The 25237-nt window shown below is 42.9% G+C and overlaps 1 protein-coding gene across 1 annotated transcript in view; it reads left to right on the top strand.

The window, feature by feature from the left end:
* LCLAT1 (lysocardiolipin acyltransferase 1) overlaps positions 1-25237 on the top strand; it is a 530390-nt gene that overhangs the window by 50020 nt on the left and 455133 nt on the right. The window contains exon 2 of the mRNA XM_053712637.1: positions 17560-17728. Coding sequence (XP_053568612.1) covers positions 17564-17728 — 165 coding nt within the window. The 5' untranslated portion in view covers positions 17560-17563. The remainder of the gene's footprint in view (positions 1-17559; positions 17729-25237) is intronic.

Below are 25237 nucleotides of genomic sequence, written 5' to 3'. Positions count from 1 at the left end.
CCTTCCTCTAGCAAAGGCTCACACGGACATAGTCCTGGCCTTTCTCAGATCTCACGGATGGAAAGTGAACGTGGAAAAGAGTTCTCTATCTCCGTCAACAAGGGTTCCCTTCTTGGGAACAATAATAGACTCCTTAGAAATGAGGATATTTCTGACAGAGGCCAGAAAAACAAAGCTTCTAGACTCTTGTCGGATACTTCATTCCGTTCCTCTTCCTTCCATAGCTCAGTGCATGGAAGTGATCGGGTTGATGGTAGCGGCAATGGACATAGTTCCTTTTGCGCGCATTCATCTAAGACCATTACAACTGTGCATGCTCAGTCAGTGGACTGGGGATTATACAGACTTGTCTCCGAAGATACAAGTAAATCAGAGGACCAGAGACTCACTCCGTTGGTGGCTGTCCCTGGACAACCTGTCACAAGGGATGACATTCCGCAGACCAGAGTGGGTCATTGTCACGACCGACGCCAGTCTGATGGGCTGGGGCGCGGTCTGGGGATCCCTGAAAGCTCAGGGTCTTTGGTCTCGGGAAGAATCTCTTCTACCGATAAATATTCTGGAACTGAGAGCGATATTCAATGCTCTCAAGGCTTGGCCTCAGCTAGCGAGGGCCAAGTTCATACGGTTTCAATCAGACAACATGACAACTGTTGCGTACATCAACCATCAGGGGGGAACAAGGAGTTCCCTAGCGATGGAAGAAGTGACCAAAATCATTCTATGGGCGGAGTCTCACTCCTGCCACCTGTCCGCTATCCACATCCCAGGAGTGGAAAATTGGGAAGCGGATTTTCTGAGTCGTCAGACATTGCATCCGGGGGAGTGGGAACTCCATCCGGAAATCTTTGCCCAAGTCACTCAGCTGTGGGGCATTCCAGACATGGATCTGATGGCCTCTCGTCAGAACTTCAAAGTTCCTTGCTACGGGTCCAGATCCAGGGATCCCAAGGCGGCTCTAGTGGATGCACTAGTAGCACCTTGGACCTTCAAACTATCTTATGTGTTCCCGCCGTTTCCTCTCATCCCCAGGCTGGTAGCCAGGATCAATCAGGAGAGGGCGTCGGTGATCTTGATAGCTCCTGCGTGGCCACGCAGGACTTGGTATGCAGATCTGGTGAATATGTCATCGGCTCCACCTTGGAAGCTACCTTTGAGACGAGACCTTCTTGTTCAGGGTCCGTTCGAACATCCGAACCTGGTTTCACTCCAGCTGACTGCTTGGAGATTGAACGCTTGATCTTATCGAAGCGAGGGTTCTCAGATTCTGTTATCGATACTCTTGTTCAGGCCAGAAAGCCTGTAACTAGAAAGATTTACCACAAAATTTGGAAAAAATATATCTGTTGGTGTGAATCTAAAGGATTCCCTTGGGACAAGGTTAAGATTCCTAAGATTCTATCCTTCCTTCAAGAAGGATTGGAAAAAGGATTATCTGCAAGTTCCCTGAAGGGACAGATTTCTGCCTTGTCTGTGTTACTTCACAAAAAGCTGGCAGCTGTGCCAGATGTTCAAGCCTTTGTTCAGGCTCTGGTTAGAATTAAGCCTGTTTACAAACCTTTGACTCCTCCTTGGAGTCTCAATTTAGTTCTTTCAGTTCTTCAGGGGGTTCCGTTTGAACCCTTACATTCCGTTGATATTAAGTTATTATCTTGGAAAGTTTTGTTTTTAGTTGCAATTTCTTCTGCTAGAAGAGTTTCAGAATTATCTGCTCTGCAGTGTTCTCCTCCTTATCTGGTGTTCCATGCAGATAAGGTGGTTTTACGTACTAAACCTGGGTTTCTTCCAAAAGTTGTTTCTAACAAAAACATTAACCAGGAGATTATCGTACCTTCTCTGTGTCCGAAACCAGTTTCAAAGAAGGAACGTTTGTTGCACAATTTGGATGTTGTTCGCGCTCTAAAATTCTATTTAGATGCTACAAAGGATTTTAGACAAACATCTTCCTTGTTTGTTGTTTATTCCGGTAAAAGGAGAGGTCAAAAAGCAACTTCTACCTCTCTCTCTTTTTGGATTAAAAGCATCATCAGATTGGCTTACGAGACTGCCGGACAGCAGCCTCCCGAAAGAATCACAGCTCATTCCACTAGGGCTGTGGCTTCCACATGGGCCTTCAAGAACGAGGCTTCTGTTGATCAGATATGTAGGGCAGCGACTTGGTCTTCACTGCACACTTTTACCAAATTTTACAAGTTTGATACTTTTGCTTCTTCTGAGGCTATTTTTGGGAGAAAGGTTTTGCAAACCGTGGTGCCTTCCATTTAGGTGACCTGATTTGCTCCCTCCCTTCATCCGTGTCCTAAAGCTTTGGTATTGGTTCCCACAAGTAAGGATGACGCCGTGGACCGGACACACCTATGTTGGAGAAAACAGAATTTATGTTTACCTGATAAATTACTTTCTCCAACGGTGTGTCCGGTCCACGGCCCGCCCTGGTTTTTTTAATCAGGTCTGATAATTTATTTTCTTTAACTACAGTCACCACGGTACCATATGGTTTCTCCTATGCAAATATTCCTCCTTAACGTCGGTCGAATGACTGGGGTAGGCGGAGCCTAGGAGGGATCATGTGACCAGCTTCAGTTCTAGATCAGTATAACTTGCCTGAGGAAACAGAGTGGTAGCTCTGAGAAACGCGTAGCGAATTCTACTGATTTTTATTGTACACTGTTATATCTTTATATAAAGTGTTTTTTATATATATCTGGAGTCTCCTGGATTTTTTATCTGAACATTTTGAATACATTGGACCATCTTTCACCAGAGTGGTATGTGCGCTGGGCCACTTATAATATACCCAGCTTGCTTCATTAGCACTACAGTGTGCTCTATACTTTGTGAGTATATCTCTGAAGGGTTAAGCTGGTGGGTTCACACTCTGCTTACTAATTCCACACTAGGAGTTGCCCTCTGTATATCTTTTTACTTTTCAGATAATTATGTGACCAGCTTTGCTGGGCTCTTTGCCATTTCCTGTTGGGGAAGAGAATATCCCACAAGTAAGGATGACGCCGTGGACCGGACACACCGTTGGAGAAAGTAATTTATCAGGTAAACATAAATTCTGTTATTTATTTAAAATGGAATTTATTCGTTCTTTACTTAAAGAAGTACTAATTGCTTTAGAAATAGAGGATTCTGGTCCTCTTGATACTAATTCTAAACGTTTAGATAAGGTATTTAAATCTCCTGTGGTTATTCCAGAAGTTTTTCCTGTTCCTAATGCTATTTCTGAAGTAATTTCCAGAGAATGGGATAAATTGGGTAATTCATTTACTCCTTCTAAACGTTTTAAGCAATTATATCCTGTGCCGTCTGACAGATTAGAATTTTGGGACAAAATCCCTAAAGTCGATGGGGCTATTTCTACCCTTGCTAAACGTACTACTATTCCTACGTCAGATGGTACTTTGTTTAAAGATCCTTTAGATAGGAAAATTGAATCCTTTCTAAGAAAAGCTTATCTGTGTTCAGGTAATCTTCTTAGACCTGCTATATCATTGGCTGATGTTGCTGCAGCTTCAACTTTTTGGTTGGAGACTTTAGCGCAACAAGTAACAGATCATGATTCTCATAATATTATTATTCTTCTTCAGCATGCTAATAATTTTATCTGTGATGCCATTTTTGATATTATCAGAGTTGATGTCAGGTTTATGTCTCTAGCTATTTTAGCTAGAAGAGCTTTATGGCTTAAAACTTGGAATGCTGATATGTCTTCTAAATCAACTCTACTTTCCATTTCTTTCCAGGGTAACAAATTATTTGGTTCTCAGTTGGATTCTATTATCTCAACTGTTACTGGTGGGAAAGGAACTTTTTTACCACAGGATAAAAAATCTAAGGGTAAAAACAGGGCTAATAATCGTTTTCGTTCTTTTCGTTTCAACAAAGAACAAAAGCCTGATCCTTCATCCTCAGGAGCAGTTTCAGTTTGGAAACCATCTCCAGTCTGGAATAAATCCAAGCCTTCTAGAAAGGCAAAGCCTGCTTCTAAGTCCACATGAAGGTGCGGCCCTCATTCCAGCTCAGCTGGTAGGGGGCAGGTTACGTTTTTTCAAAGAAATTTGGATCAATTCTGTTCACAATCTTTGGATTCAGAACATTGTTTCAGAAGGGTACAGAATTGGTTTCAAGATGAGACCTCCTGCAAAGAGATTTTTTCTTTCCCGTGTCCCAGTAAATCCAGTGAAAGCTCAAGCATTTCTGAATTGTGTTTCAGATCTAGAGTTGGCTGGAGTAATTATGCAAGTTCCAGTTCTGGAACAGGGGATGGGGTTTTATTCAAATCTCTTCATTGTACCAAAGAAGGAGAATTCCTTCAGACCAGTTCTGGATCTAAAAATATTGAATCGTTATGTAAGGATACCAACGTTCAAAATGGTAACTGTAAGGACTATCTTGCCTTTTGTTCAGCAAGGGCATTATATGTCCACAATAGATTTACAGGATGCATATCTGCATATTCCGATTCATGCAGATCATTATCAGTTCCTGAGATTCTCTTTTCTGGACAAGCATTACCAGTTTGTGGCTCTGCCGTTTGGCCTAGCTACAGCTCCAAGAATTTTTACAAAGGTTCTCGGTGCCCTTCTGTCTGTAATCAGAGAACAGGGTATTGTGGTATTTCCTTATTTGGACGATATCTTGGTACTTGCTCAGTCTTTACATTTAGCAGAATCTCATACGAATCGACTTGTGTTGTTTCTTCAAGATCATGGTTGGAGGATCAATTCACCAAAAAGTTCATTGATTCCTCAGACAAGGGTAACCTTTCTGGGTTTCCAGATAGATTCAGTGTCCATGACTCTGTCTTTAACAGACAAGAGACGTCTAAAATTGATTTCAGCTTGTCGAAACCTTCAGTCACAATCATTCCCTTCGGTAGCCTTATGCATGGAAATTCTAGGTCTTATGACTGCTGCATCGGACGCGATCCCCTTTGCTCGTTTTCACATGCCACCTCTTCAGCTCTGTATGCTGAATCAATGGTGCAAGGATTGCACAAAGATATCTCAATTAATATCTTTAAAACCGGTTGTACGACACTCTCTAACGTGGTGGACAGATCACCATCGTTTAATACAGGGGGCTTCTTTTGTGCTTCCGACCTGGACTGTAATTTCAACAGATGCAAGTCTCACAGGTTGGGGAGCTGTGTGGGGATCTTTGACGGCACAAGGAGTTTGGGAATCTCAGGAGGTGAGATTACCGATCAATATTTTGGAACTCCGTGCAATTTTCAGAGCTCTTCAGTCTTGGCCTCTTCTGAAGAGAGAATCGTTCATTTGTTTTCAGACAGACAATGTCACTACTGTGGCATACATCAATCATCAAGGAGGGACTCACAGTCCTCTGGCTATGAAAGAAGTATCTTGAATTCTGGTTTGGGCGGAATCCAGCTCCTGTCTAATATCTGCGGTTCATATCCCAGGTATAGACAATTGGGAAGCGGATTATCTCAGTCGCCAAACGTTGCATCCGGGCGAATGGTCTCTTCACCCAGAGGTATTTCTTCAGATTGTTCAAATGTGGGAGCTTCCAGAAATAGATCTGATGGCGTCTCATCTAAACAAGAAACTTCCCAGGTATCTGTCCAGATCCCGGGATCCTCAGGCGGAAGCAGTGGATGCATTATCACTTCCTTGGAAGTATCATCCTGCTTATATCTTTCCGCCTCTAGTTCTTCTTCCAAGAGTAATCTCCAAGATTCTGAAGGAATGCTCGTTTGTTCTGCTGGTAGCTCCGGCATGGCCTCACAGGTTTTGGTATGCGGATCTTGTCCGGATGGCCTCTTGCCATCCGTGGACTCTTCCGATACGACCAGACCTTCTGTCGCAAGGTCCTTTTTTCCATCAGGATCTCAAATCCTTAAATTTAAAGGTATGGAGATTGAACGCTTGATTCTTGGTCAAAGAGGTTTCTCTGACTCTGTGATTAATACTATGTTACAGGCTCGTAAATCTGTATCCAGAGAGATATATTATAGAGTCTGGAAGACTTATATTTCTTGGTGTCTTTCTCATCATTTTTCTTGGCATTCTTTTAGAATTCCGAGAATTTTACAGTTTCTTCAGGATGGTTTAGATAAAGGTTTATCCGCAAGTTCTTTGAAAGGACAAATCTCTGCTCTTTCTGTTCTTTTTCACAGAAAGATTGCTAATCTTCCTGATATTCATTGTTTTGTACAAGCTTTGGTTCGTATAAAACCTGTCATTAAGTCAATTTCTCCTCCTTGGAGTTTGAATTTGGTTCTGGGGGCTCTTCAAGCTCCTCCGTTTGAACCTATGCATTCATTGGACATTAAATTACTTTCTTGGAAAGTTTTGTTCCTTTTGGCAATCTCTTCTGCCAGAAGAGTTTCTGAATTATCTGCTCTTTCTTGTGAGTCTCCTTTTCTGATTTTTCATCAGGATAAGGCAGTGTTGTGAACTTCTTTTGAATTTTTACCTAAAGTTGTGAATTCTAACAACATTAGTAGAGAAATTGTGGTTCCTTCATTATGTCCTAATCCTAAGAATTCTAAGGAGAAATCATTGCATTCTTTGGATGTTGTTAGAGCTTTGAAATATTATGTTGAAGCTACTAAGTCTTTCCGAAAGACTTCTAGTTTATTTGTTATCTTTTCCGGTTCTAGAAAAGGCCAGAAAGCTTCTGCCATTTCTTTGGCATCTTGGTTGAAATCTTTAATTCATCTTGCCTATGTTGAGTCAGGTAAAACTCCGCCTCAAAGGATTACAGCTCATTCTACTAGGTCAGTTTCTACTTCCTGGGCGTTTAGGAATGAAGCTTCGATTGATCAGATTTGCAAAGCAGCAACTTGGTCCTCTTTGCATACTTTTACTAAATTCTACTATTTTGATGTATTTTCTTCTTCTGAAGCAGTTTTTGGTAGAAAAGTACTTCAGGCAGCGGTTTCAGTTTGAATCTTCTGCTTATGTTTTTCATTAAACTTTATTTTGGGTGTGGATTATTTTCAGCAGGAATTGGCTGTCTTTATTTTATCCCTCCCTCTCTAGTGACTCTTGCGTGGAAAGATCCACATCTTGGGTAATCGTTATCCCATACGTCACTAGCTCATGGACTCTTGCTAATTACATGAAAGAAAACATAATTTATGTAAGAACTTACCTGATAAATTCATTTCTTTCATATTAGCAAGAGTCCATGAGGCCCGCCCTTTTTTTGGTGTGGTTATGATTTTTGTATAAAGCACAATTATTCCAATTCCTTATTTTTTATGCTTTCGCACTTTTTTATCACCCCACTTCTTGGCTATTCGTTAAACTGAATTGTGGGTGGGGTGAGGGGTGTATTTATAGGCATTTTGAGGTTTGGGAAACTTTGCCCCTCCTGGTAGGAATGTATATCCCATACGTCACTAGCTCATGGACTCTTGCTAATATGAAAGAAATGAATTTATCAGGTAAGTTCTTACATAAATTATGTTTTTCTTTACAAGTTCAACTAAGCACTCTAAAAGGATCCGTATGGCAGGGGGATTGTGTCAGTCCTTATTCGGCCTTCAATCTGGTTGACTTGGTCAGTGGAGTTCTGCTGCGTCACTCTCCTTGCTCTGATTCCTCGGGCCTAGAGTTACTTTCCTCCCTTGGGAGGATTGGGGGCTTAGCGTCTCTTTCCTGCCGTTTTGTGCAGTTTGGCCTTCTAGGGCTCTGGAATTGTCCTTGCACAGGTTCCTGCTGTGGTTGTCTTCTTGAGACCTTTCGGACTTCGTCCGTTCCTCTGGTTCCTTAGGGGGACCTGGTTCCCTTCGGGAGGTAGTTCCTTTGTAGGGACCTGGGCAGTGTGGTCTCCTTGAGCTCTGTTAGGTTTTCTTCCCCAGAGCTGGGGAATGCTTCCCAACCTTCTTTCATTTTCTCCTCTGATTTTACGGGGGTGATGTGGAGACTAGCCTTTGCTCGAGTGACTTTGTACTCAAGGTATCCCCTTGTTCTTGGTTGTCTTGTGGCTGTTTCCGCCTAGTGACCTTGTTTGGGTCTTTGCTCCCTTAGCTCTTTTGAGTGTTGGACTCTGGCAAGGGGTGGTCTCGTCTTTAATCGGGACTTGTGAGTTTTTCTCCATTTTGCTTTGGACATTGTATTTATGGTTATCTCCCGGTGTCTGTTTTTTTTTTATCAGACGGGGGATTTCAGTTCCGGGTTCTTGTTTGTTTGGAGGCTCAGACCTCTCCTTGCTCTGGTTCTTCCGGTGGCTGAGGTTCTCATTTTAGCATTTTCTTTGTGGATCCTGTTGCGGGTTGTACCGAACTGTTAGGATCTAGAGCTGGTCTGGGGTTCCCCAGTTCCAGGAAACTTGGTCTGGGTCCTTTGGTTGGGGTAGTTGAACTGGTTCAGTTGGCCAGGTTTTTCTGGGTGCCGATGCCCCTTGGGCTTGCCTTTCTCCTATTGGTCGGTTTCCCTTGGTCGGCTTGCTAAAATAGTGTGATGGCTTTGTTGCTCTGCAAGCAGAGGGTTCGCTGTGGAACCACTGCAGCTATGGCACCTTGTCTGTGTGCTAGCCAGTTCAAATCTACAGGGGATTTCTTCCAGGTCAGGGCGTTGGAGATTTGTTTTTTTGGTTCAGCTTATTGCTGTGTCCTGGGGCAGGTGCTCTGTCCTTCCGGCCTTTTTGCCGGCCTCTTATCTTGGGGAGGGGGCGTATATCCTTTCTGAAGTGTGGTCCCTATCTTAGGGCTTCTCCTGTCTTCAGGTGGTTGGGACAGACAGGTTATCCTCTTTCGGAGAGAGATACGCTCTCTGGGTTGTTCTGTCCATCTGGAGAGTTGCTTGCTCCGCCTTGAGTCTATGTTGGGCCTTAGCTAGATCTCTATGTCTACGGCCTTGTCGACAGTCTCCATGTGGGGTTTCGGGTTGGCATCCGAGCACTGGTGTAATGGCTGTGCCATTTTTTTTGCTTGTTTTTTGAGCTGGGGTTTTTCTGGTCCCCTAGTTTCAGATCTGCCAATGCTTGGGCTTGCCCGGCTGGAGGTAGGTCCTAAGATCTGTTGGTCTTCTTGGATCTTCGGACCACATTGGTCCTCGTTGAGGTTCTGGGCTCTCATTTTACTTTCGAGACCTATGTGTAGGTCTGGTGTTTTTGGTTGCCTGGAGTGTGCCTTCTGTAGTGGAGATTTAGTAGCCGCTTCTAGCAAGTATTTCTTCTGTGTCATCCTGAGGATGGCTGCGTGTTCTTGACTCAGGTGTTTACCTTTGTCTGGGTCTGCTACATGTACTTTTGCCTGAATACTTCAGTGTTCTGAGATTGGATGATGTTTGGTCTCCGCTTTCAGTTGTTCCTAGGCGCTGGTTGACTTGCTGCCTGGCTAGTGAAGGGTTGCTCTTTGAAACCAGCTGCAGCTGTTAGCACCTTGATCGTGTGCTAGCTAGCTGTTCCAATCCTTTGCAGGATGTTGGGAGAAATGTTTATCTGTTCTGCTACCTGGTTCTAAACCTTGTGGTTTCTATTTGGATTGGGCGTTGCCTCCCCTTATTGTCAGGACCCCTTAGATCTTGCGAGCTTGGTTTGATTTGGGAGTTTTTCCTTTTATGGTGTTTGTGGTAACCTTTCAGTTTCCGTTTGGTTCTTTCTTGCCTTATTCCTTTGGGAGTTTCGGCTGGGGTTCCCTTCGCTAGTGAAGGGTGTGTGGTGGGGGACCGACTGTTGGGCGACAGTGTCTCCCGGAGGACTGTTGGCTCAGTTGAGTCTGATATTGCGGTCTCTAGCTAGGCTTCCGGGCTATCTGCTGGTCAGTGTCCTTGGGGCATTTTCCATTCCTGTTTCCTTGGCTTTCTGGGTAGTGGTTTTCAGGCCTGGTGTCTTCAGAATGGGCTGCCTATTGTACCCTCCCATTTTGGCATTCAGTGTCCTCTATAGCTTGGGTATTGTTTTCCCAAAAGTAATAAATGCAGCTGTGGACTCTTTCCATTTAGGAAGACAAACATAAATTATGCTTACCTGATAATTTTCTTTTCTTCCGATGGAAAGAGTCCACAGCTGCCCACCCGGATTTTTTATGTGGTGCGTCTTTGTTTTTTATTCTTCTGGCACCTTTTCTCCCTGATATTGCTTCTACTGTTCCTTGTTCCTTGGCAGAATGACTGGGGGATGAGGGAAGTGGGAGGAGTGTTTAGGCCTTTGGCTGGGGTGTCTTTGCCTCCTCCTGGTGGCCAGGTTCTTATTTCCCAAAAGTAATGAATGCAGCTGTGGAATCTTTTCATCTGAAGAAAAGAAAATGAACAGGTAAGCATAATTTATGTTTTTAACTCACTTTTCAATGTTGAAAAACATTTCTAGGTAGGCTCAGGAGCCCCAATACATTACTGGAACCTAACTGGTGATTGGTGGAAATGCACAAATGCCTCCTGTAATTGGTTCACTAGAAGTATATTCAGCTAGCTCCTAGTAGTGCATTACTGCCCTGAAGCCATATTTAATTGTATGTTTTTAAACCTTTCTCATGGGTTAAACACTATTTCTTTTAGGTAATAAAATGCTTTAACACATTTGAGCATTTTTCCTTTTGCAAATTTATGTCCCTCTAGTTTTCTTTAGTCTAAAAAAAAATCAAGAATGGAGTCTCTTGGTTGAGATGTTTAATGCAGTACATTTTTTATCAAAGACTAAATCGCCACTGAATTTTTATGACTTTAAGTTTTCCTAAAAATGATGCACAGTAAAAAAACAAAAACGTAAAGGGAGAGTCTACTACAGAATTTTTATTGTTTAAAAAGAAAGCTAATCCCTTTTTATTACCCATTCCCCAGTTTTGCATAACTAACACTATTCTATTAATATACTTTTCTCTTGTAAGGTGTATCCAGTCCACGGATCATCCATTACTTGTGATATATTCTCCTTCCCAACAGGAAGCTGCAAGAGGATCACCCACAGCAGAGCTGTCTATATAGCTCCTCCCCTAACTGCCACCCCCAGTCATTCTCTTGCAGCTCTCGACAAGGGAAGTCGCATAGAGAGATGTGGTGACTTAGTGTAGTTTATCTTTAATCAAAAGTTTGTTATTTTTAAATGGTACCGGAGTTGTACTATTTTTTCCTCAGGCAGAAATTAGAAGAAGTGTTTTGCCTGAGGTTTTTGATAATCTTAGCAGGTTGTAACTATGATCCACTGCTGTTCTCACACATAACTGAAGAGTATGGGAAAAACTTCAGCTGGGAGAACGGCCTGCAGATTCAACTGCCTTGAGGTATGTTCAGTATATTTTTTTCTAGAGAGATAATAAGAAGTCTAGAAAATGCTGACAGTGCCTGATATATTTGAGGTAAGCCTGATTGCAGTGATTTAATAACGACTGGCATCATGCTTGCAGTAAAGGGTAATTTTCATGTTAATTGCTCTAATAACTTAGTATGTGAAACGTTTACATGTATTATAAGGAACGTTTTTTACTAAGGGTGATAAATCTTTATTTGGGGCCTAGTTTTTCCACATGGCTGTTATTTGACTCCTAGGAGTAGTTTTTTAGGCCCTCTGACTTTCAGTGCATGGTGGGAGGGGCCTATTTTCACGCTCTAATTGCGCAGTAACTTTTCAACTCTGAGACATCCAGCTTCCCTGGAGTCCCCTGACATATTGGACCTCTCTAAAGGGTTTTTATGCCTACAAACATCGTTTTATGGGAAGGTAGGAGCCACAGTAGAGCTGTGGCAGTTTGCCTGTGACTGTTATAACGGTTTTACCGTTTTTTGGCTTCGTTTTTGAGCCTGAGGGGTTGACATAGAGGAAACTCCTTGTTCATTATGTTTAGAAGCCATTGTGGAACCCCCTCTTAGAATGTGTACCAAATGCACTGATCTTACTATAAGTTATAAAGATCATATTCTGTCTTTAAAAGATTGATCACCAGAGGAAACTGACAAGGGGGAAGTTATGCCGACTAACTCTCCCCACGTGTCAGAACCTATGACTCCCGCTCAAGGGACGCCCGCTCAAGAGGCGCCAAGTACTCCTAGCGCGCCCATAGCGTTTACTTACAAAACATGGCGGCAGTTATGGATAATACCCTTACAGCGGTATTGTCCAAACTACCAGGGTTACAAGGAAAGTGAGACAGCTCTGGGGCTAGGAAAAATACAGAGCACTCTGACGCTTTAGTAGCTATGTCTGATATCCCCTCACAATATGCAGAAGCTGAGGAAGGAGAGCTTCTATCTGTGGGTGATTTTTCTAACTCAGGGAAGATAATTCAACCTGATTCTGATATGTCTACATTTAAATTTAAGCTTGAACACCTCCGCGTGTTGCTCAGGGAGGTTTTAGCTGCTCTGAATGACTGTGACACCATTATAGTCCCAGAGAAATTGTGTAGATTGGATAAATACTATGCAGTGCCTGTTTACACTGATGTTTTTCCAATACCTAAGAGGTTTTCAGAAATTATTACTAAGGAATGGGATAGACCAGGTGTACCGTTCTCTCCCCCTCCTGTTTTTAAAAAGATGTTTCCCATAGATGCCGCTACACGGGACTTATGGCAAACGGTCCCCAAGGTGGAGGGAGCAGTCTCTACCCTAGCTAAGCCCAGTCGAGGACAGTTGTGCTTTCCTAGATCCAATGGATAAAAAGTTAGAGGGTTACCTTAAGAAAATGTTTATTCAACAGGGTTTTATTCTCCAGCCTCTTGCATGCATTGCCCCTGTCACTGCTGCTGCGGCCTTCTGGTTTGAGTCTCTGGAAGAGGCTCTACAGGTAGAAACCCCATTGGATGATATACTTGACAAGCTTAAAGCTCTTAAGCTAGCCAATTAATTTGTTTCTGATGCCGTTGTTCATTTAGCCAAACTAACGGCTAAGAACTCAGGTTTTGCTATTCAAGCGCGTAGGGCGTTATGGCTTAAATCCTAGTCAGCTGACGTTACTTCAAAGTCTAAGCTTCTCAACATTCCCTTCAAGGGGCAGACCCTATTCGGGCCCGGACTGAAGGAGATCATTTCTGATATTACTGGAGGAAAAGGTCATGCCCTTCCTCAGGATAGGTCCAACAAATTAAGGACCAAACAGACTAATTTTCCTGCATTTTCGAAACTTCAAGACTGGCGCATCATCAACTTCCTCTAATACAAAACAAGAGGGAAATTTTGCCCAGTCCAAGCCGGTCTGGAGACCTAACCAGGCTTGGAACAAAGGAAGGCAGGCCAAAAAGCCTGCTGCTGCCTCTAAGAGAGCATGAAAGATCAGCCCCCGATCCGGTAACGGATCTAGTAGAGGTCAGACTTTCTCTCTTCGCCCAGGCTTGGGCAATTGATGTCCAGGATCCCTGGGCGTTGGAAATTGTGTCCCAGGGGTATCTTCTGGACTTCAAAGCTTCTTCCCCAAAAGGAAGATTTCACCTCTCACAATTATCTGCAGACCAGATAAAGAGAGAGGCATTCTTACATTGTGTTTAAGACCTCCTAGTTATGGGAGTGATCCACCCAGTTCCAAAGGAGGAACAGGGGCAAGGCTTCTATTCAAATCTGTTTGTGGTTCCCAAGAAAAAGGGAACCTTCAGACCAATCTTAGATCTCAAGATCCTAAACAAATTTCTCAGGGTAACATCCTTCAAAATGGAGACTATTCAAACCATCCTACCTATGATCCAGGAGGGTCAATATATGACTACCGTGGACTTAAAGGATGCTTATCTTCACATTCCGATACACAGAGATCATCATCGGTTTCTCAGGTTCGCCTTCCTAGACAGGCATTACCAGTTTGTAGCTCTTCCCTTTGGGTTAGCTACGGCACCAAGAATCTTTACGAAGGTTCTGGGGTCACTTCTGGTGGCCCTAAGGCCGCGGGGTATAGCAGTAGCCCCTTACCTAGATGACATTCTGATACAGGCGTCGAATTTTCAAATTGCCAAGTCCCATACGGACATTGTTCTGGCATTCCTGAGGTCTCATGGGTGGAAAGTGAATGAAGAAAAGAGTTCTCTATCCCCTCTCACAAGAGTTTCTTTCCTGCCGTGTTCTTTATTCTACTTCTCGCCCTTCAGTGGCTCAGTGTATGGAAGTAATCGGCTTAATGGTAGCGGCAATGGACATAGTGCCGTTTGCCCGCCTACATCTCAGACCGCTGCAACTCTGCATGCTCAGTCAGTGGAATGGAGATTACACAGATTTGTCCCCTCTACTAAATCTGGATCAAGAGACCAGGGATTCTCTTCTCTGGTGGCTATCTCGGGTCCATCTGTCCAAAGGTATGACCTTCCGTAGGCCAAATTGGACAATAGTAAGAACAGATGCCAGCCTTCTGGGCTGGGGTGCAGTCTGGAACTCCCCTGAAGGCTCAGGGATCGTGGACTCAGGAGGAGGCACTCCTTCCGATAAACATTCTGGAACTAAGAGCGATATTCAATGCTCTTCAGGCTTGGCCTCAGCTAGCTGCGGTCAGGTTCATCAGATTTCAGTCGGACAACATCACGACTGTAGCTTACATCAACCATCAAGGGGGAACAAGCAGTTCCCTAGTGATGTTGGAGGTTTCAAAGATAATTCTATGGGCAGAGATTCACTCTTGCCATCTATCAGCTATCCATATCCCAGGAGTAGAGTACTGGGAGGCGGATTTTCTAAGTCGACAGACTTTTCATCCGGGGGAGTGGGCGCTCCATCCGGAGGTATTTGCACAGTTGATTCAACTTTGGGGCAAACCAGAACTGGATCTCATGGCATCTCGTCAGAACGCCAAGCTTCCTTGTTACGGATCCAGGTCCAGGGATACCAAGGCAGCACTGTTAGATGCTCTAGTAGCGCCTTGGTCCTTCAACCTGGCTTATGTGTTTCCACCGTTTCCTCTGATCCTTTGTCTGATTGCCAAGATCAAGCAGGAGAGAGCTTCAGTGATTTTGATAGCACCTGCGTGGCCACGCAGGACTTGGTATGCAGATCTGGTGGACATGTCATCCTTTCCACCATGGACTCTGCCGCTGAGACAGGACCTTCTACTTCAGGGTCCTTTCAACCATCCAAATCTAATTTCTCTGCGTCTGACTGCTTGGAGATTGAACGCTTGATTTTATCAAAGCGTGGTTTCTCAGAGTCGGTCATTGATACCTTAATACAGGCGCGAAAGCCTGTCACCAGGAAAATCTATCATAAGATATGGTGTTAATATCTTCATTGGTGTGAATCCAAGGGTTACTCATGGAGTAAAGTCAGGATTCCTAGGATATTATCCTTTTTCCAAGAAGGCTTGGAGAAGGGTTTGTCAGCTAGTTCCTTAAAGGGACAGATTTCTGCTCTGTCTATTCTTTTGCACAAACGTCTGGCTGAGGTTCCAGATGTTCAGGCATTTTGTCAGGCTCTGGTTAGAATCAAGCCTGTATTTAAACCTGTTGCTCTTAAAGTTCTTCAAGGGGTTCCGTTTGAACCTTTGCATTCCATAGATATTAAGCTCTTATCTTGGAAAGTTCTGTTTTTAGTAGCTATCTCCTCGGCTCGAAGAGTTTCGGAGTTATCTGCTTTACAATGTGATTCCCCTTATCTCGTTTTCCATGCAGATAAGGTAGTGTTACGTACCAAACCTGGTTTTCTACCCAAGGTGGTATCTAATAAAAATATCAATCAGGAGATTGTTGTTCCGTCACTGTGTCCTAATCCTTCTTCAAAGAAGGAACGTCTATTACACAATCTTGACGTGGTTCGTGCTTTAAAGTTTTATTTACAAGCTACTAAAGATTTTCGTCAAACATCTGCATTGTTTGTTGTCTACTTTGGACAGAAGAGAGGCCAAAAGGCTTCGACAACTTCTCTTTCTTTTTGGCTAAGAAGTATAATCCGCTTAGCTTATGAGACTGCTGGCCAGCAGCCTCCTGAAAGAATTACAGCTCATTCTACTAGAGCGGTAGCTTCCACATGGGCTTTTAAGAATGAGGCTTCTGTTGAACAGATTTGTAAGGCGGCGACTTGGTCTTCGCTTCATACTTTTTCTAAATTCTACAAATTTGATACTTTTGCTTCTTCGGAGGCTATTTTTGGGAGAAAGGTCTTACAGGCAGTGGTGCCTTCCGTTTAAGCGCCTGCCTTGTCTCTCCCTTCATCCGTGTACTATAGCTTTGGTATTGGTATCCCACAAGTAATGGATGATCCGTGGACTTGGATACACCTTACAAGAGAAAACAAAATTTATGCTTACCTGATAAATTTATTTCTCTTGTGGTGTATCCAGTCCACGGCCCGCCCTGTCATTTTAAGGCAGGTGTTTTTTATTTTTTTACAGTCACCGCTGCACCCTATAGTTTCTCCTTTCTCTTGCTCGTCTTCGGTCGAATGACTGGAGGTGGCAGTTAGGGGAGGAGCTATATAGACAGCTCTGCTGTGGGTGATCCTCTTGCAGCTTCCTGTTGGGAAGGAGAATATCCCACAAGTAATGGATGATCCCTGGACTGGATACACCACAAGAGAAATAAATTTATCAGGTAAGCATAAATTTTGTTTTTACCTCCTTTGATTACCTTGTTTTTTGTTTTTTTTTGTTTTTGGTGCTAGATAAAATATACTAAAAAGAACAAACAACACTTACAGAACACTCATTATTCCTTCAATATATGTATTGGGGTAATAGTAGAAATAGTGGCAGCCTGTGTAGTTTGCACTCTTTTTAATTATCTTTATTAAACAACATAGAAAAACATAGAACAAATATACAAACACATAAACATCAATAGTAATTCAATCAATAATCAATCGATTAGCAATATACAAATCCCTACAATTATAATAATCAGTTCATCCATCCCCTCTTTCCCTTCCACCAATATATTATAGTTCCTTGGCTTCATTCAAAAAAAAAAAAAAAGAGGAAGCCCCGTCCCTCAGCTCAATCGTGTATTAACAATTTGTTCTAAGTTATAAAATCTTTGTCCAGGCAACACACAAAATCCTTCCAAATTTTACAAAAGGAGTCCCCTTTTTCCCCCTCTAGTTTAAAGTCATAAGCTGCCTTAATTACTGTGTCTAACAACAATGTTCTTGCTTCAGCAATGGAAGGTATTTTAGTTATCCAATTCTTAAAAGTAAGTTTCCTAAGAATTATTATTACAGTACAAACAAAATTAGCCTTATTACCCCAGGAATTATGACTTGTAGCTAAGCCTATGCAGACTGCTCCCTTTTTTCAGTTCTTTTGACAGACTTTTTATTTTAGCCAATCAGTGTAATCTATATGGCACACATGAACTAACGCCTTCTAGCTGTGAAAACCTGCCAAATGCATTCAGATAAAAGGCGGCCTTCAATGGCTTAGAAATTAGCATATAAGCCTACCTAGGTTTAGCTCTCAACTAAGAATAACAAGAGAACAAAGCAAATTTGAGGGAAAAAAGGGAATTTGAAAGTTGTTTTAAAACTGCATGCCCTATCTGAATCATGAAAGTTTAATTTTGACTAGACTGTCCCTTTAATGGATATTATTTTATTAGATAAAAGCAAATTAGTAGCTTCTCACAATGTTACTGATATGATTAAAACTGGTTGCATTTATGCCCTATTATACATGGAAAGCCTTGTGTACATTTCTTGTTAATAATTATTAATGATTGAATTTGTGTTTGCTTTTCAGAGCCATGGTGTCACTGAGAGGGATTTACTTTGTGTTCGCACTGTTTATGGGAAGTTTTTTTGGAAGTATATTCATGTTAAGCCCATTTCTGCCTTTGATGTTCTTGTCTCCAAGTTGGTATCGCTGGATAACTGATCGTATAGTTGCTACCTGGCTAACGTTACCAGTGGTAAGATTATTATTTTCTATTGTGCTGTAACATATATTTAATGGGGGGGAAAAGCCTTTTTAATGACACGATGAGTCCACGGATCATCTTAATTACTATTGGGAATACCACTCCTGCCCTGCAGGAGGCGGCAAAGAGCACCACAGCAAAGCTGTTAAATATCACCTCCCTTCCCTCCCAACCCAGTCATTCTCTTTGCCTACGTTAAGTGCAAGGAGGTGGTAAATTAGGTGTTAGAAAAAGATTCTTCAATCAAGAGTTTATTATTTTAAAGTAGTACAAGATTGTGCTACTTTGTTCTGGGGTGTAGCTGTAGTCCATATCAGTCTCTTCAGTAGAGCAGTGGTGACTTTAGAGCGATGGGAACTTGTGGGACATAATTCTCACTGCGCCTCCCATATTGATGCTGCCCTACTTCTAAAAAAAAACTGAGGAATCTTACTCAGTCTTTTTCTCTGTCACAGGTCCATGGGAGGGAGAGGACCTCTTAAACCTGGGAGCTGCCTTTACTGTCGGGCATATGAGGTAAGTGCTGACTTAGTATCTGGGGGACTGTTCTCAGAAACGGAGGCACTTGACTCATGATGGGGTAATGGTCTCTTGGGAATATGGGCACTTAATTTGGCAGTAACTGCGCAGGCACTGGGGTTCAACATATTGGCTGTTGGTTCTCATCTCCCAGCGTTTTTAATAATCACACGACCGGGAGATGGCTGAATTTGGCACGCCCACGATGGGCAGTTCTAGGGGAAAGCATTGCGCGCCCTTTTTTGTTTCCTTTTCCTGTGTGTGGTAACTGCGCACTTAGTATAGAAGCGCTTGTTTAATTTTCTGGTACGCATCTCTGGAGAGGGAACGGAATAATCCTTCAGAGATTTTGATGTGTGACTTAGCCTGCAGAGTTCCGGTTCTTACAGCTCCTATCTATGCAGTGAGAGATCGTTCCTTCAGACACGCTAATACAGGAAGGGTAGGCACCTCAGCAAAGTACTGCTGAGGTGTAGAGGTGTTCTGCAGGGCTATTTTCTAATTTTGTAGTACATACGCTAATAAAGGAAAAAAGTTGACGTTTTAACATTTAAAGAGACAGTAACGTTTTTTTGTCAGTTTAAATTTGTTCATAAAATTGCTAATTTTTGTGACCTATTGTGAAGTTAAGATGGACCAAGAGTCTTTGCAAGCTGTCACTTGTTCTTTAAGCTTTGATGCCTATGTGGAACCACCAATCCATTTTTGTTCCTCGTGTATTGAGAGAACTTTAAGCTACAGGGAAACACTTTTTGCTAAACCATCATTTACTAAAGAGGATGCTGTTCAGGAGTCTAATGCCAATGATCAATCTATGCCGCAGCTTTCTCCTCAAGCGTCCAAAGGCTTACCGCCCTCACCTCCTCTATAACTCCTACAGGGGTTACTTTACAAGACATTGCTTCTCTCATGTCTTCTGCAGTTTCAGATGTGTTGTCTGCTTTTCCAATGTTGCAAGGAAAGCGTAAGAGGAAAACCAGAGAGGTTTCTGACGGAGTCCTTGCTATTACGGATGCTCCCTCCCAGAAGTCTGAGGAGGAGGAGGATACTGCGGGAGCATCTGAGGGTGAAATTTCAGATTCTGACAGTGTAAATCCTCTTACTGATACTGAAGTAGTTTCTTTCAGGTTTAAGCTAGAGCACCTCCGCCAACTACTTAAGGAGGTTTTGGCTACTTGGGACGACAACGACTCCACCGTCGTTATTAATCCTAAAAAATCCAGTAAGCTTAACAAATATTTCGAGGTTCCAACCTCGATAGATGTGTTTCCGGTACCAGACCGAGCTAAGGAGTGGGAGAGACCGGGTATCCCTTTTTCTCCATCTCCTATATTTAAGAAGATGTTTCCCATAGCCGATGCTGTTAAGGAGGCTTGGCAAACCGTCCCCAAGGTGGAAGGAGCGGTTTCCACTCTAGCCAAGAGAACTACTATTCCCATAGAGGATAGTTGTGTGTTTAAAGATCCTATGGATAAAAAAAAATAGAGGGGTTGCTCAAAAAGATGTATGTTCACCAGGGTTTGCAGTGGCAACCAGCTGTGGTTTGATGCAACATATGATGCTATTAGGACTGAAACTCCTCTGGATGAGATCCAGGATAGGATAAAAGCCCTTAAATTAGCTAATTCCTTTATTACGGATACTTCCCTGCAAGTTATCAAGCTGGGAGCAAAGATTTCCGGTTTCTCTGTTCTAGCTCGCAGAGCCTTATGGTTAAAACCTTGGTCTGCAGATGTATCTTCTAAGTCAAAGCTTTTAGCAATCCCTTACAAGGAGAAGACCTTGTTTGAACCGGGCTTGACGGAAATAATTTCTGATATTACAGGAGGTAAAGGTCATCTCCTCCCACAGGATAAGAGAAACAAACAAAAGGGATGTCAGAGTAATTTTCCTTCCTTTCGAAATTTCAAGGGAAATTCTTCCTCCTCCGCTACCAAGCAGGAACAATCTAGGCCTGCATGGAGACCCAATCAATCTTGGAATAAGGGAAAACAATCCAAGAAGCCTGCTATTGAATCTAAGACAGCATGAAAGGCATGCCCCTGATCCGTGACTGGATCTTGTAGGGGGCAGACTTTCCTTCTTTGCTCAGGCTTGGGCTCGAGATGTTCCGGATCCCTGAGCAGTAGACATAGTATCACAGGGATACAAAATAGAGTTCAAAAGTTTTCCTCCCAGAGGCAGGTTTCTGCTTTCAAGATTATCTGTAGACCAGACAAAAAGAGAGGCGTTCTTACACTGTGTAAGAGACCTCTTTGACATGGGAGTGATAGTCCCTGTTCCGAATCAGGAACGGGATCTGGGATTTTATTCCAATCTGTTCGTGGTTCCCAAAAAAAAAGGGATCCTTCAGACTGATTTTAAATCTCAAGAGTCTAAACAAATACCGTCCTTCAAGATGGAAACTATTTGTTACATTCTCCCTTTGGTCCAAGAGGGTCAGTTTATGACAACGGTGGATTTAAAGGACTCGTACTTACATGTTCCCATTCACAAGGATCATCACAAGTTTCTGAGATTTGCTTTTCAAGACAAACACTTTCAATTCATGGCCCTTCGGTCTTGCCACAGGTCCCAGAATTTTTGCAAAGGTTCTGGGTTCGCTTCTGGCGGTGGTTCGCTTACGGGGCATTGCAGTGGCGCCCTATCTGGACGACATCCTGGTCCAGGCACCTTCCCTTCAACAAGCCAGATCGCACACGGAAACTTTGTTGTCCTTCCTGCGATCTCATGGTTGGAAGGTAAATTTGGGAAAGAGCTCCTTAGTGCCAAACACAAGGGTATCTTTCTTAGGAACAATAATAGATTCCATGTCTTTTTTTTTTGACAGAATCAGGAAATCTTCAGTCCACCCCTCGGCCATCAGTGGTTCAGTGCATGGAGGTAATCGGCCTGATGGTGGCAGCGATAGACATCCATCCTTTTTGCTCGGTTCCACCTCAAACCTCTGCAGTTAAACATGCTCAGGCAGTGGAACAGAGATTATGCAGATTTGTCTCCTCAAATTCTTCTGGAGCAGGAGACAAGGGATTCTCTTAAATGGTGGTTGTCTCTGGATCATCTTTCTCAGGGGACCTGCTTTCGCAGGCCATCTTGGGTGATTGTGATAACAGACGCCAGCCTTCTAGGATGGGGAGCAGTCTGGGGCCCCCTAAAGGCTCAGGGAGTTTGAAGTCAGAGTCTGTTCTTACCATAAACATTCTGGAGCTTAGAGCGATCTTCAATGTTCTCCTGGCCTGGCCTCAGTTAGCCTCAGTCCAGTTTATCAGGTTCCAGTCGGACAACATAACTTCAGTGGCTTACATCAATCATCAGGGAGGAACGAGAAGCTCCTTAGTGATGGAGGTAACCAAAATGCTTGCTATCTGTCAGCGATCCACATCCCAGGGGTGGAAAACTGGGAGGCAGACTTCCTGAGCAGGCAGACCTTTCATCCGGGGGAGTGGGAACTCCATCCGGAAGTGTTCTCCAGCTTGACTCTTAAGTGGGGTCAGCCGGAATTAGATCTCATGGCATCTCGACAGCATGCCAAGCTCCCAAGGTACGAGTCGAGGTCCAAGGACCCCCAGGCGGAACTGATAGATGCCTTGGCGGTTCCTTAGACCTTCAGTCTAGCATACATATTTCCTCCGTTTGCTCTTCTTCCTCGGGTCATTACTCGAGTCAAGCAGGAGAGAGCCTCGGTGATCCTCATTGCACTGGCTTGGCTTTGAAGGATTTGGTATGCAGATCTGGTGGACATGTCGCGTCTGCCACCGTGGAGACTGCCGTTGAGGAAGGACCTTCTAATTCAAGGACTTCCTTCACCCAAATCTAGTTTCTCTGAAACTGACTGCTTGGAGATTGAACGTTTAATTTTATCCAAGCGGGGTTTTTCTGACTCGGTCATTGAGACCATGATTCAGGCTCGTAAGCCTGTAACTAGAAAGATTTACCATAAGATTTGTGCGAATCTAAGGGCTACTCCTGGAGTAGAGTCAGCATTCCTAGAATATTGTCTTTTCTCCAATAGGGTTTGGAGAAAGGATTATCGACATGTTCCCTAAAGGGTCAAATTTCTGCCTTATCTATTTTGCTACACAAACGTCTGGCAGATGTTCCAGATGTACAATCTTTTTGGCAGGCCTTGTTAAGGATGAGGCCTGTGTTCAAGCCAGTTACTCCTCCGTGGAGTCCTAATTTTAGTTCTCAAAGGTCTTCAAGGGGCTCTGTTTCAGTCTATGCATTCCTTAGATATTAAGTTATCTTGGAAAGTTTTTTTTTATGATTTATTTCTTTTATTGAGGTTAAATTTGTGGCACATAAACAATACATGTAAGTGAAAACAAAATACAGAAAATATTTCAAAGCATACATCCAATATTGGTTTAACCAAGAAATTCAAAACGTACTATTATGACATTGCATAAAGAACAGTAGTATTCAACATGCTTGCCACTTAAACTGTATGACCTTTAAATAACATCTGAGGCCACTTTTGGACCTCACTGCACTACATAAGGGACTGAGAAACCTCCATTTTAAATTTTTTTAGGGTTCATATAAAAAGTTGTTAGACATAAATTGTACTCATAGACCCTTTGTGAGAACAGACAAATGAAATAACAAGGTAAAAAGACGTACACTATAATATGAACAGGTAACTGGGCCACCAAGACTGTGCAATGCAGGGAATTGAATATCGGGCGGAGTCCATAATATATATGGCTAATTCTAAGAGGTTAACTGAGGTCTACAAGCCCTTCTACTAAATTCTCATAATACATAAAAAGGGGGATATATTACTGAATACTAGAGTGTGAGGTATAAATCTAACTGTACCCTATGCCTAGTGGTCAAGCTATAATTTGGACTAAGGATAGGAAGACACAGGGACTTGCATAATTACTATAGGCTAAATAACAGTTGGAAAACAACCTAGGGATCATAAGAGATTAATAGAGGGTAAACAACCTAGAACGACAGTTCTATAAGCAAGTCAGGTTAAACCTAATGTATGACCTCCTCTTACCTCATTATAACTTATACCTATAATCATACTGTGAGTGTTGGGTCAGAGCATAGAGATATGCAGCCCCGGGGTTAACATGCTTATTAAAACATACACATACTATCTCATAAACTGTTAATAAGATCAGGCTAGGTAAACAGGGATATGACAACAAAAGGCAATTTTCAACAGTAAAATACCCCAATTTTAGCATAAGTATTGCAAACTTACACAGTCCCCTTATTTAAAACAATTGAATACTGTAGTGGGAAATCGTAATCAAGAGTACATGTCTGCATCGAACAGTTAATGAGTCCACAGAGCAGAATAGCAGAGCATGAACTGAGTATAATGGAGATTTGTAAGTTCCCGCTCCTCATAAAATAAGTTCCCTAAGATACAGCAGTCACCCTACTCCAGTTTTTAGAGGGTCGATAGATACTAGACACATAACCCAGTGTAGAATCCAAACCTTTGTGCTGAAATAAAAACTGGATGTCATGTTGTGTGCGCTGGATCGCTCCTAAATCAACTGTTCAGGCATCTGCGGTAAGTGCAAAATTACATCTGCGTAGTCCCAATAGTACCGCTTTGCTGTTGAAATATGTATATGCATATACTCTCGATAGCGGTCGGACACCATAGCTAAACCGCTCCCGCCGTCAATCCTCTCCGAGATCTCTGATGCCTCCGACTTCACCCCTCTCTCCATATGCTGCATCATCGGCCAATGCTTAGTCTCCCTCTCCGGACTAGTGATCACTTACTTGGACATCTTCTTGCGGCATATCTGCCCCATCTGGTAAATTCACTGCATCAGTAGTAATTGAGTGTATCAGAGCCGGAGTAAGCAAAACTTCAATGTCTCTACGGAGGTTGTTAAAGTGTTCCCCCATGCTGAGGCATAGCTCATCTAGGATCAGATCAATTTTTGTCTCCATGGTAATGTTTAAGGATTCTGTTCCCCAGACACTTGAAGCTTAGTAACCCAAGTCACCATTTAATGAAAGTTATTATTGAATATACAGCTCAATTTGGCTTCTATACCCAGATTTACCTGGGGGGGTTAGGTGAAGGCCTCAAACGCATATACGTACACTGCAGGCTCACCGTTCCGGTACCTTTGCACTTGAGTTAATGACTTTTAAGCAGATCTAAATGTTCATTAGGTTGTTATAAATGATCTCACACAAATCTTGGTTGTGGATGTAGGTTCTATACACTGATAAGCAACGGATTCATCAGTGAGTCCTCAGAGTGCAAAAGTAAGTCGGCCATCTTGGTCTCAGCCCGGAAGCATTCCCCCTATCTTGGAAAGTTTTATTTCTTGTTGCTATTTCTTCTGCTCGCAGAGTATCTGAGCTTTCGGCTTTGCAGTACGAATCCCCTTACCTTATATTTCATTCAAATAAGGTAGTTTTACGTACTAAATTAGGATTTCTTCCTAAAGTTGTTTCTGATCGGAACATTAATCAAGAGATTGTTGTTCCTTCCTTGTGTCCTAATCCTCCTCCTCAGAAGGAACGGCTTCTACATAATTTGGACGTGGTTTGTGCCTTAAAATTTTATCTGCAGGCGACTAAGGATTTTCGCCAGTCTTCTGCCTTGTTTGTGGTTTTCTCTGGAAAACGTAAGGGTCAGAAAGCCACGGCTACTTCTCTTGCCTTTTGGCTGAAGAGTATCATAAGTTTTGCATATGAGACTGCTGGACAGCAGTCCCCAGAGAGAGTTACGGCTCATTCCACGAGGGCTGTTGCTTCCTCATGGGCATTGAAGAATGAAGCTTCTGTGGAAAAGATTTGCAGGGCTGCTCTTCACACTTTTTCAAAATTCTATAAATTTGACACTTTTGCTTCGGCTGAGGCCGCTTTTGGGGGAAAGGTTCTTCAAGCAGTGGTGCCTTCCGTTTAGGTTCCCTGTCTTGTCCCTCCCGTATCATCTGTGTACTCTAGCTTGGGTATTGATTCCCAATAGTAATTAGATGATTCATG

Source organism: Bombina bombina, chromosome 4 (genome assembly GCF_027579735.1).
Source record: "Bombina bombina isolate aBomBom1 chromosome 4, aBomBom1.pri, whole genome shotgun sequence".
Taxonomy (NCBI): Eukaryota; Metazoa; Chordata; class Amphibia; order Anura; family Bombinatoridae; genus Bombina; species Bombina bombina.
This window is presented reverse-complemented; position numbering and strand designations above follow the sequence as displayed.